The sequence below is a fragment of the Lytechinus variegatus genome, chromosome 10 (assembly GCF_018143015.1).
Source record: "Lytechinus variegatus isolate NC3 chromosome 10, Lvar_3.0, whole genome shotgun sequence".
Lineage (NCBI taxonomy): Eukaryota > Metazoa > Echinodermata > Echinoidea > Temnopleuroida > Toxopneustidae > Lytechinus > Lytechinus variegatus.
Window position 1 is genome coordinate 16,447,824 of NC_054749.1, and position 19,362 is coordinate 16,467,185.

General features: G+C 37.0%; 1 protein-coding gene across 3 annotated transcripts in view; it reads right to left on the reverse strand.

Annotated features, from left to right (window-relative positions):
* The window catches only part of LOC121423145 (zinc finger ZZ-type and EF-hand domain-containing protein 1-like), a 95,152-nt gene that overhangs the window by 6,274 nt on the left and 69,516 nt on the right, over nucleotides 1-19,362 (reverse strand). For all 3 annotated transcript variants that reach the window (XM_041618449.1, XM_041618447.1, XM_041618446.1), the window contains exons 57-70: nucleotides 16,864-16,934; nucleotides 16,124-16,228; nucleotides 14,365-14,537; nucleotides 13,210-13,447; nucleotides 12,539-12,639; nucleotides 11,763-11,915; nucleotides 11,416-11,500; nucleotides 8,847-8,942; nucleotides 7,031-7,210; nucleotides 6,363-6,506; nucleotides 5,506-5,680; nucleotides 3,896-3,986; nucleotides 2,832-3,005; nucleotides 1,109-1,469 (exon numbers count right to left, since the gene is read on the reverse strand). In XM_041618449.1, coding sequence (XP_041474383.1) covers nucleotides 1,109-1,469; nucleotides 2,832-3,005; nucleotides 3,896-3,986; nucleotides 5,506-5,680; nucleotides 6,363-6,506; nucleotides 7,031-7,210; nucleotides 8,847-8,942; nucleotides 11,416-11,500; nucleotides 11,763-11,915; nucleotides 12,539-12,639; nucleotides 13,210-13,447; nucleotides 14,365-14,537; nucleotides 16,124-16,228; nucleotides 16,864-16,934 — 2,147 coding nt within the window. The remainder of the gene's footprint in view (nucleotides 1-1,108; nucleotides 1,470-2,831; nucleotides 3,006-3,895; nucleotides 3,987-5,505; nucleotides 5,681-6,362; nucleotides 6,507-7,030; nucleotides 7,211-8,846; nucleotides 8,943-11,415; nucleotides 11,501-11,762; nucleotides 11,916-12,538; nucleotides 12,640-13,209; nucleotides 13,448-14,364; nucleotides 14,538-16,123; nucleotides 16,229-16,863; nucleotides 16,935-19,362) is intronic.

Here is a 19,362-nt window from a genome sequence, read left to right on the forward strand (position 1 = left end):
ATGATAATGCCATTAACTCAATCCCCGGGGCAGGCACTCAAATTACATTTTGATGGGGGTGTGCCTCATGAAACTCTAAAATGGGGTCTAAGGAACTAACCACATGGGTAAAATACGGGACTCGGTTGGGAACTAAATATTCACCGGGAGGTGTGTATAACGGTCTACGGAAAGGGATCGTGTTACAGTACAGTTACAGTGACGCTAGCGCATGCATGTAGGCAATAGCGGTGCATGGAGCTGCTAGTAGAGGGAGTTGTGGAGTAGTGTGGCAGCTCTCGCATGTGGTGCTCATGCTGGACAATTTGGCAGGGCAAGGAAACCAAGATGTTTTGAAACGGGGGTCTTGCAGGTCTGAATGGAACAGAATAAAAGCTACTGAAATGCTTCAATCTAATTGGTTGATAACAAATTTGTTCTAGAAATTGTGCTCTTCGAGGATAGGTGAAATAAGTGGGTTGGAGCAAATAAAAACATAAGTCTACTACATTTGGTCATTTTGGTCTCAATTCTGCAAAGCAAAATAAATCTTATCTTACATGTATAAATATCATGCCTAATGTTATTTCTTTATCACATCAAAGAAAATACTTTAACACTATTCTAGCACTTATCTTCATGTACATAATATGAGCACCATATTTACTGATCTACAGTTAAATGCAGTTTATTGCAGTTCTCCTCTACTTTAAAGCCCGAATTCACAAAGGTGGTTTTGAAAACCCACGGTTGAATCCATGGTTTATGCAGATTTCCTGTATAAATTACGCTTAATTAATAGGGCAGGTGTATAAATAATTCCAATGCTGATGCGCGCTTTTGTGAGTGCCAAATTGATGCCTGTTACCATAGTTAGATATGCTATTTTATGCATGAGACCACTGTTTGAAGAGTGGACTTATTAATTCATAAGAGTGGATAACCACGGCAACAGGCGTCAATTTAGCGCACTGTGACAAAAGCGCGCATGAGCATTGGACATTACATACACAGTAAAATAAGCGTAATTTATACAGGAAATCTGCATAAAGCATGGACTCACCCGTGGGTTTTCAAAACCAACTTTGTGAATTCGGCCCATAAGGTTTCATGGATCATTTTTCCTTACCTGGACGATAGCTTTCTTGATGGCATCATCGTTGCTCATGGCAAGGACATACTCCTCCACCATATCCCACTCCTGGACCATGTTCTCCACCATCAGGAAGAGTTCCATCAGGGCGCGGTGGGCCGCTGCCAGGCTCTGCGGGGCGCAGTCCGCACTCAGCCTGCAGTTCATGGAATCCAGCAGGAGCCAGAGGGGCTTGAGACGCGTCAAGTCCACCGGTGGTCTGGCCGGAGAAGGGGTAGGGGCGGGGGTGGAGGAAGGGGGCGGGTCCTCACCGATTGTGTCCTGGTCTGCAGGTGTGGGTGGGTCAGCGACTGGAGGTGTTGAGGATGCCGACGGGTCTGATGGATCATCACATGGTCTATGATTGTGAGAAGTAAGAATTTCAGGACTTAATTGCATTCACTGCTCTATAATTTGGCACAAAATATGCTCAATTCATTTCATTTTTCTTTCAGGCCTTAAATTTTGATATCTTTACTTTCCTTTCGTGCACATTTCCATATTACAATATAAATTTAAAAAAATAGAGAAGAGAGAAACAGAATTAAAAAATAATCTCCAAGTCCACTGATATGGGCATTGGGGCTTCTCAAAAGGGCATTCATGGCAACGCCCTTTGGTGGTCTTAGATTGCCATGTTTGTAGCATCATATCACTAGATTAAATTGGGGATCTCAATGTCAGGGGATCCAGATCACCTGTTTTAATTCAATTTCCGATTACATTCATGATGTATGGAGGATTTCAAATAAATGTTTGAGATGACAAATCTTTCAGGATGATTGTGTGACATAATACATGTATAGACAATTTTAAGTCTTAATTTTTCGTTAATTTTTCATGTGGTAGTTCACGAATAGCAGGTCTATGGTCTGGGCAATGTTTGCATTCAATGTATATTTGTGTCTTTATATGCAAGCCATCTATGTATTGACAATTAAAGGGGAATCCAACCCAAATAAAAAAAAATTTAAGAGGAAAAAGAAACATCACACAAGTTGATAGGTGAAAGTTTGAACAATATCGGACAAACAATAAGAAAGTTATCAGGTTTATAGAGTTGTAAATATATTGGTAATCACTATAGATGTAAGGCAATACTCTTCTATGTACTCAAATACAAAAAATGGCTAAAATGTCATTTTTTCAAAAGTGTTACTTTAAATTATATTTTTCTTTCATGAGGATAAAAAAATCAATATACTACCTTAGTTACAATTAGATTACTACCCTAGGGGGATGGGAAAAAACCATAAATCCCTGATAATTAAGTACATGGTCTAAGGAAAGTTGTCCTTGCCCCTTGTCATAATTGACTTACCCAGTTGCCAATTTGAAATCTACATAGTCTTTATAGGGATCTGAATTTCAAGGCAGCCATAACTTTCTTAATAATAATAATAATAATAATAATAGGCATTTATATAGCGCCATCTATCTAGAAATATTCTATTCCGAGGCACGTTGTTATTATTATTATTACCCCGGCTTTAGCTCGAGCTGCCTCTCAGCGCTCATGCATTCAAGGAATTAATCCTGCGGGGTACCCATTCACCTCACCTGGGTCGAGTGCAGCACAATGTGGATAAATTTAATTAATGCTTGTCCGATTTCTTTCCAACTGTAACCATTCTGTTTTTATTTATTTTTCTCCTTTCCAACACAATATTTTATGATGCTTTTATGACCCTGTATTTCCCTTTAATGCTGATTCACTCACGATGGTATACTAGCAAGGATGCGAAGCAGTAGTTGCACGGCCTTGAGACGGCTCTGGCCGACCTGTTTCCTAGCAACCTGTACAAGCCACTCCCACAATTCTTGAAGAGGAACTTGTTGGGCAAGCTTGGGGTTAGCTAGTACTGTGTTGAGGATCACATAACCTGTCTCAAACCTGAAATGAATTCATACAGAAAGAAATGAAGTTCAGCAATTAATATCGCTGTTAAAATGTCTAAACACATTTTAAATCTATCAAGGAAGTTTTTGGATCTTATTACACAGGGTATTGTATCCCAGTCTTTTGCTGAACATACTCCAAACATTTGACATCCTGGGACCCATGTCATAAAATTATAATTAAAAAAATTGCAAAAACAGTTAAAAGCTACTGAAGTCCTTCAATCTCATTGGCTGATATAAAATTTGTTAAAGAAATTGTGCATTTGTTATTATAACAAGTCTTTTAAGAAACAGGACCCTGGTATGATAGAGAACTTCACCTGAATGCAAGTCTATACAGATAAACTCTACTGATAAAATGAAATGAAGGAAACATGGATGACTTTAATCTGCATCAATTAGGTAAAGTAGACAGATTCTTTTACACACATGTTGAATAGTTTAGGTCTACTAATCTTCAAATGAAATGGAAGGTTATGTTAATGCATCCGACCATTAAAGAAAACTTGTTTTTGTGTTATCGATGTGGGTTAAGAATATTTTGAGCATTCCTGGGCCCTGTCTTACAAAGACTTGCGACTGATCCGATGGATCGCAACTACAGATGGCCAGCAATGTCAACATCTACTATGCAAGTTTGTTCAAAATATTTTCTAGCTATGAAGTATATTCATGCATTCGTTGTCTTCGAAATTCACTGTGCTTCTCTTTGTTTACCAAGGACATTGTGCAAATTTCCTGTAGAAAAAATTATGACACTGATGGATTTCCATAGAGTTACGATTGACTGGATCAATCATAACTCTTTGTAAGACGGGGTCTGGTATTATGATTATGAATTGAACGGTTCAGAGTGAAACGGACATGGATAGATATGCTTACCTTCCCAATTTGTTGCCTGTTACTGTGAGTTTATAACCCCATTCAGTTGAGCTACCGTCATCAGAGTGAAACTTATAGTACAAAGTGTCACCTACAAACAAAATACAAATATACAGGCATGTCATTCATCTGGGATGGGGGGCTAACATGGGATGCAATTGAGTTTTACAACCAGTGGGTGTTTCATAATGCTGTTCCTAAGTTGCGATTGAATCTATGCAAGACTGGTGACCATTTCTTGTGCTAAATGATAAATCCCTATATCGCTGACTAGCACCTAAGAACATGTTCCAGTCATGACTGGTGACTGTTTCTTGTGCTAAATGATAATCATTATATAGCTGACTTAGCACCTGAGAACATGTTCCAGTCATGAATGGTGACCGTTTTTTGTGCTAAATGATATATCATTATGTAGCTGACTTAGCACCTAAGAACATGTTCCAGTCACGACTGGTGACCATTTCTTGTGCTAAATGATAAATCCCTATATCGCTGACTAGCACCTAAGAACATGTTCCAGTACGGTATAAAGTTGTACATCATAACTTTACAAACAGCTTTATGAAAGATCACCAAGGAAAGTAGGGGATACTCTTAAGAAATATGACAGGATCAAGATCGGTAGCACAGTTGAGCCACATTAATATAGTAGGGAATTGAGTACAGGTACCTAAACCAGGTGGATGTGTGCAATAGAAATCAGAAATTATTCCTGTATCATAGTATTATTAGTTATTTAGTTCAAACAAACCTTGTATCCGAGCTGACACTCTAATCTGTTCTTTTGTGGGAGCCTATCCATGGAAAGGCGAAAAGGTGGAGACCCAGGAGAACATGTCGATTCTCTATGAACAGATATTGGTCTCCGTGAAATACAGAAAATAATTAATTTAATGAAGGATGAAAGCCACAGGAGATAACTTTTCCATAGATCTTGGGAATATTGCCCGACTTGTTTGATTGATTGAAATCTGGGTGGTGTTTCATAAAGCTGTTCGTAAAGTTACGCACGACTGGAACCTGTTCTTAGGCGCTAAATCAGTTACATAGGGATATCACGTAGCATAAGAAATGGTCACCAGTCGTGCACAAAGTCACTTGTAATTTACAAACAGCTTTATGAAATGGGCCCCTGGTAATATACTCGTCATTAATATAAATAATATATAGCATTTTTGAGGCATCGATCATCTTATTGCCTATCCAATGCGCACTACATGTATACATGTATATCATCCTGGCTATAGCTCAAGCTGCTATTAAAGGGGCTTGGTGTATTCAAGAAATTAACCCTGCAGGGTACCCATTCACCTCACCTGGGTAGAGTGCAGGACAATGTAGGTATATTTCTTGCTGAAGGAGAGCACATCATGACTGGGATTTGAACCTACATCCCTCAGATAGAGTCGTAACTACTAGATCACAATGCCCCACATTGAAGGGCCTATCCCAATCAAGGATTACCAACGTTCTTTAGAGAACTTCTTTACAATTCCCTTCAGTTCCAAGAAACACGGAAACTTTAAATCATCAATAACCATTTTCACAATGCATGAATGAATGACCTTGGATTAGCGTTTTTTGTTCCCCCAACAGTTCTAACAAACCTGGTAAATCAAAATCCACCCAGTTGGCGCTGCCGTAGTGCCCGGAGAACGTATGTACATCGTGTTTGAAGGATGAATTGGAGGATATCTGTAGAGTATCACAGCAGCTCTCTGTACAGCAGCGTTCGTCAAACTTGATGCTCAAATGGGTGGCTCCTGGTAGAGTGATGCTTCCCTGTCAAGGGTTATGTGGAAAAACAATCAATGATTGACCCATCCATAACTCTATGATAGCAGGAGGGCTGTGGACTATTTAGTCCCCTATTATGCTAAAAGCTGACCCCCTGCCCTCTTTCACCTCTAATAAATATGCTGCCAGGAAAAAAAAAAACTTGTTGAAATTTCACTAAAACTCTTTGATTTGATTTCAACTGTTCCAAAGAGATGAAATTTCTCGCATGACAATAGTTATGAAACACAAATAAGCTTTGCTTTTGAACTTTGTTTCAATTTCTCATTGATTCCTATTGCATTATTCATACAGAGATGACAGATTCACTACAAATGGTGAATTTTCTTACAAACTTCCTATAGTTTGTTATAATATATGATATATATAACAGAGCAGTACATGCCATTCTATAGTTAATCAAATAACCAAAGTTTAAACAATTTTTCCAGACAAGATTATATAAAGAATATTTTCGTCAAATTTTGCCCCCCATAAAGATTTCTGTGGTCCCAAGATATCCAACACTGGCAGATTAACCTGTTTTTTTTTCTTAATAAATGGATGTTTCTTACAAACTTTGAAATATTTTAATCACCATTCTATTCAAAATACATCTCTTTGTAGAATATAATAAAATCATTGAATTGATGACAGACATGAAGGATACTTGCCAAGACCAACTCACCTGTTCAGTCACGTTGGTTTCATAGTTGTGTTTAGATTCCAATGTTTTGGGTAGCATCACCGTCACTTGCATGAAGGAGCAAGCAGCCAGACACAGTGGGGCTAGTAGCCCATCCTCACAATGGTGGACCACATTCTCAACGACCTGATAATTGAAGAAAGAATAGTACTTTCTGAAAAGTGTTGCCATATGAAGTAAAGATATCATGTTACCATGAAACTTTCAAAATCACTCCTTATACAACCATTATCATTATTAATTATCCACACTTATCACCAAATTATCATCATCACCATCAATGCCATCATCATTTCGATTCAATTCAATTCATTTATTTTCAATTCCGATAAAAATGCATGGGGGCATAATAAAAGATTGCCAATACAAAAAAGAGACATTATACAGATAAACATGTAAACTTGCTTATGTGTATATCACATAAAGTGATACAGAGATTTCAAGAAAAGGATGGAATTGAGGAATACTGCAAAAAAACATTTAAGTGTTGTCGAGGCAGTAATCCTACGACAGAAAGTCATAGAATTGAAGAATTAAAAACATTTTTTTTAGAAAGGAATATGAGAAGAGAATTGAAATACATTAAAAAAATCATGGATCATCACCATCATAAGTACCAACATCGTTCCTTGTAAAATCCATCAACTCACCTTCAAGAAGACATCTTTCTCCTCGACTCTCTGAAGCAGGTCCAGAATACTGACCAACTGCGAATGTTCTTTACATCCAAAGGTATTAGTACTGATCACATGATCCCCAGTAGCTGGCCAGTCGGCTAACAGAGCAGCTAGGACTTGTCTGGCACACATCACTGCCAGAGCATTGTTGATCTGCATCAGATTTAAAATGATGTGAAAATTACACTTCTATTTCTTTTCATGAAATTCTTGCCTGCTATTGCTTCCTTTTATTTACATGTACCTAGTTAAATTTTTGGTAAATAATCAATCAAATACAAGTAAATGTATGTCCATATCCCTTTTGAAAATATGTACAAAACATAACAAATCTATTTGAGGCAATTACGAAGTATAGAGGAATGATGCGAATATGGAAGGATAATGAAGATTGTTTGAAAATATCTCATACATTAGTATTTGAAAATACATGCATGCTTCTATTGCATTACATGTACATGTAACTGCTCATGTCTTGGGAACCAATTATAGACCAGTTCGTAGTTACTTCATGGACAACGTTGGTCAAATGACCTTTCATTTCTTTCATCATCATAGGCAGATTTCAAAGCAAGATATCACGTAAGCTTGCCTTACATAGCACCTTACCAGGTGACTAGAATAGCACACAAATGAACACTTAATGAAGGCATTTGTTGCATTCCTACTTTAAATGCATATCTTTATAATAGCATGTTGCACAATGTACTTTGCAAACTGTGAAATACCAGTCGTTCATTGAAGCATTGTTGTTTTTTGTGGATGTAAATGAAAACGACAATTCAAAAGAATATATGAATAATCAAGACATCAAAGTTGGTGCTTATCTCATTAGATTTTAAAGCACCATGTCACTTTAGTACAAATGACCTTCTTCTGATCATGCGTAGAATCTTTTGATCATGCGCAGAAAGGAACTACGAACTGGCTTATTTTTACAACCAATGCAAACAAAGCATGACTTAATCTAATCTCTTAATAATAGAGAGAGCTGACAATATCACTCAACCAACTCTGTCTTTGTAACTGTAAAGTTACTCTGATGGTAGATTAACCATTCAATGGCAACTAGAAGTACCATGGCAACAATGTTCAACAGCCAAGATTCCATGGCATTTACCACTGGGTGGCAAAGTCAGAGAAGAGGCAGAATTCTAGGAGCAGTACTCCCCTAACCGATTCCGTTTTTTGGTTTGGCATTCCTACCATCTGTAAAAAGTCAAGTAAAGCGGTTAGAGGGTTCAAAGATGTATCGTACCATTGAACCCTTAAGAATGCCAATGAAGAAAAAAGAAGTTCAATTTTGAAAATAACAACCCACGCACAACCAACACAGGCTTGCAGCAAGGACGCAATGAACAAAACTTCAAGAAAAGTGAGACAGCTATTTGGTACCAAGGCATCCGTCACAGTCGGCCATCTTAAAACTAAATTCACGGAAGTTGAAACTTGGTGACAAAGTTACCATGATAACAATAGGCTTTATACAACAGGACCCAGGACCCTGTCTTACAAAGAGTTATGATTGATCTGATCAACCTCAAGTCTATGGAAGTCTATCAATGTCAAAATTTCTTTCTTCGGGAAATTTTCACAATGTCCTTTGTAAGCAAAGAAATAAGAGAAACACACTGAATTTTCAAGAAAATTATGAATGTATAAATATACATGATATCTACAAAATATTTTGAACAAACATGTGTTTTAGATGTTGATGTTGCTGGCTTTCCATAGTTGTGATTGATTGGATAAATCATAACTTTTTGTAAGACAGAGCCCCAGGACTTACCACATGCAAGTAGTTTCTTGATGCACTTTTTCCGTGTTTCTCCAGCTCTTTCTTGAGAAGCTCCCCACTCTTGGTGCGCTGGTGCTTTCTGTAACTCTATACAAATGAAAAGAAAATATGGTGTCATGTTATTCTGTTATAATGTAATAGCAGGGCCCGCTGGGATAACAGTTTCCAGAATTGAAGTGGCTTTTGAATTGAATTTGAATTGAATTTATTACCAAATATCACTGTCAGGTACAATTACAAGGAATAGTACATCACATATAGACAAAACATTTGGTAATTGGAGCTAACATAATAGCAAGATGCTAATGGAGGTTAGCCCCAAATAATGTCATTATCATAGTTTAAACAATAAATCTAACTAAATCTCAATATTGTACAACAAATTCAATACTAATTCTACTTGTTTCTGTTACAGAAAGCTTCGATCATTTTCAGTGAACATATTTACACTATTTACAAGAAAAAAATCTCAATTATTCACAAAATCTTTATATAGAATTGTTTTCCCTGGGTAAATCTACTTATATCATTATTATCATTATTCATCAAAGAACAGATAGACATGCACCTAATGCTAAAAAAAATTCAAACGACATTCTGCAGGAACTTTGATAGGACAGGCAAAATAATTAATTTTCCATTTAGGTGTCGTCTAGGGAGGTATTTGTCACAAAGCACTACCTAAATGGGGAAACATTGAATAAGCTTTAAGATTGCAGTGAATGGGGATTTTACAGGGCTCTTTAGAGCATTCCTGGGGCAAAGTTGCCCTCGAAACCCTTGTCTAATTTACCTTGGTACAGGTCTGTTCGAGTTTCCTGAAGATACCTTGGTCTGTATTCTGAAGTCAGGTTTAACTTAGACTACGGTCTAACCCTGTGCTTAAATTATGGGGAGCCAAAAATTCTGTTTACATTGTATATTTCTTATGTTTACTATTTTGTTTCATTCTGCTTTCATAACGAAGAAAAATACTTCAGATACCATTCCCAGACAATTATGAACAATTTGGATGTCAAATGAGATAATACATTGAATGTGTATTGTAGGGGATTTGTGCTGCAATTGGCCCTCCATAGTTAAACCACAACTTTAAACCAGCGTTTAATTTAAACCCGAGTTCAGAATACGGACACATGGGTGATTTCAAGTTTGGTGTTGGGTGTTTAGAGCACAATATACATTGCTTTGCATGACCAGAGAACACCTAATCTGAGTTCAGTGATGCTGCTGGTGTAGGTGTTTAAACCAGTTTACATTGCCTTCCATAGCCATAGAACACCTAATCTCAGTTTACAGAAATGGTCACAATCACATTATTGAAAGCTAAAGAGATGACGTAGAGCCGTAAGTGGCTCTGGTGGCTCTTCCACATCAATTCTTATCTCAGCATAAGCAAAACAATAAAGAATGTGGTAAAAATCTATGTGGAAGATGCCAAACAGAATTCCTCCTTCAAGGCACAGCACAAACTATTAGTTTGCCTTTCTCACAAGGAATTGTGCTTTCTTAGAAGCTGAGTAAAATAAACCAATACTGACTATGCTTATAAAGTCGACCTTCCATAAACAAATCAAAAATGCCTAATCAAGACAAAGCACTTTTTCAGACTTGGGCTATGTAATACAAAGGTTAGCAATTAATCGCTAAATGAAATGGCCTATCAAGATCATCCTTGCATGCGCATTTTGTTTTGTAGACTGACTAGGAACCGATCAAAATTGTTCTTTCAAATCAGCGATTAATTGCTAATCTTTGTGTTACGGAGCTCACATTAGGCAAACGTCTGTTATTTACAATTCTTTACAAATACATGGTCTTGTGGTTCTGAATCTCGCCTTTCAAACAGAGGGTCATGGGTTCGAATCCTATATCCATGGCATGCTTTCCTTCTGCAAGAAATTTATCCACGCTGCTGCACTCGACCCAGGTGAGGTAAATGGGCACCCGAAAGGATTAATTCCTTGCATGCACTGAGTGCAGGTGATGGTGGCTCGAGCTAAAGCCAGTGTAATATTAGCAAGCGCTTTGCATCCTCAAGCAAAAAACGCTATATAAATCCAGCAATGATTATTATTCTACTTAGGCACATTTACCAAAGCACAAATTTTTAGTTTTGTGAATTCAAAAAAGCATATCCTAAGCTTTAAAATCATGTATAACTTGTCTAAATTGATCAACTATAACCAACACAAGTACTTGATTGATTGAAAGCAGAAGAAACTAAGTGAGAGCATGAAAAAATAAGGAGAACATGTTTGAAGTTTGGAGATCACTTAAATATAAGATGTGCTTACAGTGCAATCTTGGTGAAACTTCCAAGCTGTCCACAAAAACTTGTCAAAAACCCCTCGTATATATATTTTTTCTCTTCAGTTTTACAACTTGAAATTTGATCCATATGAAAAGGAAGAATGACTCAATCAGAGAAGCCCACTTTCTAATTTTTGACCTTTTGAAGACCAAATTGTGGTTTTAGCTGTTTACAGAGAACCTTCCCACGTGACTTCTTGTTGGTTTTGAGGCGGCTGGTCACAAATGGAAAATGTTATCATCCTACCTCTCTGAGCTCAGCTTCACTGTTAGCCACTAAGATGGGTGCATGTTGGCTCAGCTCAGGCACAGCATAATTATCATCCTGCTCCCTAATCAAATCAAATCAGACAAAGGATTAGAGTTAAATAACATATATGAAGAATTGATACATCTACCAGGTATGCCAATTGAAGTAATGCTTTTTACCCGGAGGGGGGGGGGGAATCAAATGCATTGCTGTTAACACGCATGACCAAATTATTTCCAAACACCCCCTAAACAAGTTTTTCCTCTGTGTGAAAAATGACCCCCTAAACAAGTTTTTCACGGGCTTCATTTACACATGTGGCACCTGAACAAGTTGAGAATTACCTTGGTATTGATGGTACAGGTGTGTACGTGAGTGCTCCTGTGTCTATTGTCTTGAATTCGGTAGGTTCTCGAGCCTCCGGGGGTGGCTTGGGTTCCCATCGCTTGGCAAGCTGTTTGATCTCATCACTCACAATCAACTCCTCACCTTGGAAGCTGGTGAGTAAGATAACACAATGTCATTCATTTTATTAATATTAATCATTATAACATGATCAGTATCATCATCATCGTTATCATCGCTATCAATATCACCATTATCATCATCATCATCACCATAATCATCATCTTCATCATCATCATCTTCATCACCATCATCATCCACAATTCCATATCATCACCATCACCACCACAACCATCATCATCAACTTAATCATCGTCATCATCATTGTCATTATCACCACCAAGACCATATCATCTTTTTCATCATCATCATTGTCATTATCACTACCATGACCATCATCATCGTCATCTTCTCCAACATCATCTTCTTTATCATCACCACCACCATCATCATCAACTTAATCATCATCGTCATCATCATCATCAACAACTTCATCCACATCATGACTATCATTTTCTTCACCACCACATTATCATCATCCTCACCATCACCACCATCATCCCAAGCATTACCATTACCACTACCTTGTAAACTAAAACATTGACAGAAAAAAAATAAGAACACTTATCACCAAAATTTCAACAATGAAAGAGTGAGTTAATCCACTACACAACATTTATTCATTACAAGAGGTCTTTTCCTTTAGCATGCTTACCATTTTTGTACTTCTTCTACCAGATCCTGGATGTTTTTGTTGCATTTCTCAAACATAGCTCTTAATATGGACACAGGTGCTAAGATGGCTTCATGGGTAGCCTGAAACCAAATCAAGAAAATAGAGTAGATTACAGGCAATCGAAACATTCCATCATCTTTGTGCTGTTATTGTGACATCACTCCACCCCCCCCCCTCATTACTCGCCATACATCAACCCTCCCTCTTCCCCTTCCTAATCCACATAATAAACACTCATATGGAGTGCACCTCATCTGAAGCTTTTACCTTGTCACCTAATCCACCCAAGGGGTCTGGGCTGTTCCCCTCTCCTTGCACACTTTAAATCTATCTCTCCCCATCCTAATTTCACAGTACCTCTCACCTTCAAGCAAGCTTTCATCTTCATCATTTAATCAACTGTTGAGGTTTGGGCTGTTCCCCTCTACTTGCAAGCTTAATCCAATCCCCCCTTATCCCCTCCTAATCCACATTGCAAACTCAATTATATGGTAAAATGCATCACTCACATGAAGGAAAGCTTTTTTCTTATCATCTGATCCACCCATGTGGTCATGGTTTTTCCCCTTCCCTTGTACCCTTTTAATCCATCTCTCCCCTAACCAACCCCTCCTAATCTACATTACACACCCATACGGCACGCCACTCACCTGCAAACAGGCCTTTGCCTTATCATCTAATCCTCCCATGGGGTCGGGGTTGTTACCCTCTCCCTGGTCCTCTACCCCTTCTTCACCTTCCTCGTCAACATCTATCCCGTATTCTTCCAGGGGTAGAGATTGGGGTAGGGAGTCGGCTGTCAGGTAGGAGTGCCAGCTTTCACTGTCATCAGATTCAGTGCTGATATCACTATCCAAGTTCAATAGGTCGTCATTGCCTCCAAGGTCGCTGTGTGATTACACAAATCAAAGAGAATGCACTTTCATGTATTTGTACTGATATTAAAAAATTAACAAATGTGGAAGTACATGTAGAGAAACAAAGAAAATCACAATATCATTTTCATTTGTTTATACAACAAAACAATTATTCAGTGGTATCTGTTTACAACAAAAAGGACTGTTATCTGAACTTGGGTTGAATTTGGTTTAATGGAGGAGCCTTGGTGTAGTGGTTCTGAATCTCGCCTTGTCAACACAGGGTTGTGTGTTCGAATCCCACCAGTCTGGCATCCTTTGGCAATACATTAATCCACAGCTTGCCACTCTCAACCCAGGTGCTAAATGGGTACCCAATAGGATGTGAAAGTCATTGTAGCTTGTCAAGTACTGTGTGCCTCACCGGCGACTGACTGGAATACTCCCCAGGGAGTGGAGAATGTGCACACATTGTGTGCCAGAATGACTGATTGAATCCGACGACTGGGGTAATAAATAATATATCTGTACAGCGCTTAGACACGTCGTTCCGATGTATTAAGCGCTATATAAAAGCGGATTATTATTATCTTTACTTAGATTCTGGCCTCTTAAATTCTCCTAAATTCTTTACTTAAATTCTGGCCTCAATCGGCTATCTTTACTTAAGTTATGGATAGCCAAATGAAACACACAGGATAGGTTCAAACTATTAGCTCATTTGTCATTCAGGTAATTCATTACTGTATGAGAATAATAACTGAATTAGTTTGCTTTCCTCCTATATCAAGATGAAACAGCCCTATGAACAAACAATCATATAATGATAAACAAAGCTTCCATAATTTCAGCCTGGCCTAAGTTAAATCAGACTTAATTTTGCTAAACTTTGCCACTTCTGAACAGCATCTTTGCAAACATTCCACATCGGGGGCCACCAAGACTGACCTGGAGCCACTACTTTCGGAGCTGAATGAGTTCCTCGAGCGAGGGAGCTTGGCTGGAAGGGGTTCCTTGTGCTCTGGTCCTACCACCGTCCCCATACCCAGAGGGACCGAAGGAAGTTGGGTGATACCACTGGTCTTCGCCTTGCCTCGAGTGTACAACTTGATCGATAGAATCTGGAATGTAAGGAAAATACATTCAAGTTAGTTAGCCGTTCCCTTGTGTATGGGGCAAGTGTGCCTTGTAACATAAAAGTTAGCGATTGATTGAGGGGCTAAATTTCACGATTGACTGCATTGACTATGGTGTATGAACAATCGTAAGAATCAGTCATAAGATTGATCGCTAACCTGTATGTTACAGGAACCCTGAGGCCCGTAACACAAAGCTTAGCAATGATCATAGAACATTTTTCTACGATTGATTCCATTGGCTACAATGTACATGTACAATCAATCGTAAAAATAAAGCGTACAATTAATCGCTAACCTGTATGTTACAGGAACCCTGAGGCCCGTAACACAAAGCTTAGCAATGATCATAGAACATTTTTCTACGATTGATTCCATTGGCTACAATGTACAATCAATTGTAAAAATCAAGCGTACAGTTAATCGCTAACCTGTATGTTACCGGAACCCTGATGTTGATTATCATTGATTGCTGTTTATAAAGAGTGGCCAATTCTGCTCTTCTTGTACATGTAGTTCCTATTCTTTTATGACTCTCCCAGTCATTTAAGACCGGGAAGCATTGTCAGTGAATATTACCGACATGCCTGCTCCCAGTCACTCACAGACAAGGGTTTTTGATAGCTTATATTTACAATTGTGTATAAAAATCACCCATTAATCACTGCAATAGCTGCAATAAATACCCCTTCAGTCTTTTCCAGACATAGTGCAACAAAAGGGTCTCGCCAAGGACATGACATTATGGACCCGATTCTAATTTCCCTACACAAGCAAATCTACCTACATTGAAAATTCAATCCCTACCCTTTTACTAATGAAATTCCTTATCCTCACCTTATTTTGAGAAAAAAAACCCCATATAAACCTAACCCTACATCCGTGATGAGTTAAGACAGAAGTCTCAAGAGCACTTAATAAAAGTGCTATTGAGATGTATTGAGAACGGGCCACTGTCGGCCACCATCGGCCACCGTTTGCGCGATTGCAACGAAATTTACCGCATAAAATATGTACAAGCTAGTATAAAAAAACTTCTGAAAATAATTATTTTTTATTTCTGAATGCAATATGCAAATTTATTCGTGAAAACTATTATCTGCATATTTCAGACCCAATTTCACTTTAAATTTTCTTTTCTTTTCAGATGTCATCTTTGTAAACTAATTTTAAGGTTTCCACAAAAAAAATTGCGAAAGCCAAATTTTTCCTTATGTATTTCTTTTAGATTTATATATTTCTTTGTTCATCTTTTGTTTTTTTTTTCAATGGAAATTATTACAGACCATTTTACAACTAAATTAAACCCTTAATTAACTAAGCAGAAGGATTCAAACAAATAATAATCACCCTTTTATGAATTTCATCTCCCATAAACTTTGTACACAAGGTATAAAAATGAGCCATATTTGGCATGACATTGTCTTGTAGTCATGTAGCGTCGCGATGCTATACCCGTACGTCGCGAATTTGGTCTGAAAATTTTTAGGGTTTATGGGTCACTTCAAATGCCACTCAAAGGAAATAAAATTGAACTCAACTCTCTGTGAAACCTTCCCAAGGAGCCTTACCTCTAGGTCTTTGAGAAGCCATCTCTTACTAAGCTTGGTGGGTTGACCGGCAAGGTGGACAAGAAGCGGTAGAAGGTCACTATTCAAGAGCTGGGAGTAGTTCACCTACAAGTCACATCCAACAAAAAAAGGAAATGTTTTTAGTTTAAGTAACCTGTATGCTTCAGGGAATTGCTTCTTAAGAAATGTAAAATCACCTGAAAGTTACCAGATACTTATATAGGTTCATCAATGGTGCATTTACTGAAACTGAAACAAAAACATTTTCCCTATTGCATTTTTTTTTATCTCTGAATTGATTGTGTTAATTTCTAAAAAAAAAAAAAAAATCTGATGTCTTCAAGCATAAATATGCGAGAAAAAACTACTCTTAAAGATAAATACCAGTTGTGGTAACAACCTAAAATTAAGTTCAAACAAAATCCAGTAAAATGACCATCCAAGTGTTTGTATGTATTAATACAAAATATGTGCCAAATGGCTCTAGAGAAAGATGTGTAATTGCTGAGAAAGTAGCAAAATAAGCACAGAATTTCATAAAATATTGGGGTTTTTTCTAAACAACATCAATACACTGTCCCACATATATGCCTTTTTGTGTTAGTGATCATCAGAACTATCAGGTTTTCAGCTAAGATTTCATGATTTCACAAAGACAAGTTATTTCAATGTACCAGAACTAGATCTACCATAATACTTTCTCATGAAATAATTCTGAACATGATTCAGTGTTTGTTTACCTTCAGGCTAGCAAGCATAGCCTTGAGAACAAGATAAAGGACCCACAGATTCTCAACGCTTAGCTGGGCACCTATACACAAAAGACAATAGACAGAACACACATGTAGAGCATCACATTAAAGGACAAGTCCACCCCAACAAAAACTTGATTTGAATAAAAAGAGAAAAATTCAACAAGCATAACACTGAAAATTTCATTAAAATCGGATGTAAAATAAGAAAGTTATGACATTTCAAAGTTTCGCTTCATTTCACAAAAACAGTTATATGAACGAGTCAGCTACATCCAAATGAGAGAGTCGATGATGTTATTCACTCACTATTTCTTTTGTTTTTTACTGTTTGAAATATGAAATATTTTTATTTTCTCGTCATTGTCATGTGAAATGAAGTTTCATTCCTCCCTGAACACGTGGAATTCCATTATTTCAACATTTTGTGCTTCAGACAAGGAGGTCCCAATCATCAAATCCGTAAAAATTGAAATATTGTATAATTCAAACAATAAAAAACAAAAGAAATAGTGAGTGAGTGACATCATCAACTCTCTCATTTGGATGTAACTGGCTCGTTCATATAACTATTTTGTTAAAAATAAGCGAAACTTTGAAATGTCATAACTTTCTTATTTTACATCCGATTTTGATGAAATCTTCAGCATTGTGCTTGTCTGATTATTCTCTATTGATTCAAATCAACATTTTTCTGAGGTGGACTTGACCTTTAATGAATTGTACAAAGTTTGCAGAGAGGTAATTGCACTAAACTGTCGTCTAAATCAATTTGCACATGTTTTGATTCAGGATGTCAAATCAAACTGAATGAGTGGGGATTAGGATTTCAGTCATGCAAAAAACTTATGTTACAATTGAAGTCTGAAATAATCACAGACCTCCATGACATCAACAAATATGAAAGGGGGATTTCGAGAAGACTGACAATTCTATGGTTATGGTCAGTAAGTAATAAGAATGATTAAGACACAGTGAATTAAAATTCTTGCCATGGGAACCCGGAAATGTTTCAAGAATTATGTTATTATTCAAAAAAAATATGAAAAATAAGATTTATCTTCATGTATGGTTCCTACAATAGTTGGATGTGAGTAATCATGATTGTTGTCTAGTCAAATTAAAGGATGCTGCCGTTTTTTGAGCAAAAGAGAAGTTAGATCCCTGTTTGCCTATCAAGTATGAGAGCACAAAGAGAACAGCCTAGTCTCAAGAAAAGGGGAAGTTCACCCTGATAATAAGTTTGTTTCAATAATAGCTGAAAAATTAGAGAAAAATGTTGGTTAAGGTTTGATGACATTCCGTAAAAGAATAACAGAATCATTTTTTTTGTGAGGTCACAGATGAGCAGCTCCACCACCTATCATGTGATGTGAGTTTTATTCTTTGAATGGAATGTGATGAATACATATATTTTTCTTATTGGAGAGGGTATGATATGATATGTCTGATGGTATATCCACCACACAAATAAAAACACTCTCTATTAGAGGAGAAAATGGCATATATCACACAACATATGGAGGAGCTCAGTATGACATGATAAAACAAACACTATGAAAATTCACTATTCCGTTATAATTCTGTGACATGTTTTCATCAGACCTTCACCAATGTTTCTATCTGATTTTTCTGCTTTTATACAAAACCAACTTAATGTCGGAGAGAACTTCCCATTAATGGAAATACACTACCGTTTAAACTCATCATAAAACTGCATTGAAGTGCAAACAGCTTTTGGTGCAAGCAATTGCAATACATACAACAGAAAAAAAAGGAAAATAAAAACTCATCTCTTGGGACAAGAGAGAAAGGGAGGCTGGAGGGGCAGTGGTTCATTAGGAAATAATTGAAATAATCTTTTTAAAGGACAAGTCCATTGAGATGAACAAAAGGAGAAAATTAAACAACCCTAACACTGAAAATTTCATCAAAATTGGATGAAAAACAAGAAAGTTATATTCTGACATTTCGCTTAATTTCACAAAACAGTTACATGTATATGCACATCCTGGACCATATGCAAATGAGGGGACTGATGATGTCATCCACTCATTATTTCTTTTGTATATCATTATATGAAATATTTTATTTTATCCTCATTACACTTGAAACTAAAATTTAAAAATTCCTCACTGTATGTGAAATTAGCATTGTTTTAGAATTCTTCTCAAGTTTGTCACTTTTGTAAAAAATTGTAAAAATTGAAATATTGTCAAATTACAAACAATAAATATCAAAAGGAAATAGAGAGTGATGGACATCATCAACTCTCTCATTTGCACATCACTGAGTGGTGCATACAACGGTTATAAAAATGAAAAATAAGCAAAACTTTAAAATGTCATAACTTTCTTATTTTACATCCGATTTCAATGAAATTTCCAGCCATTTGGGGGATTTTAAATAATTTTTCCTCTGTTGATTAAAATGAACATTTTTTGTGGCGGACTTGAAATTTAATTAAAGACAGGCTTCGTGCATTAG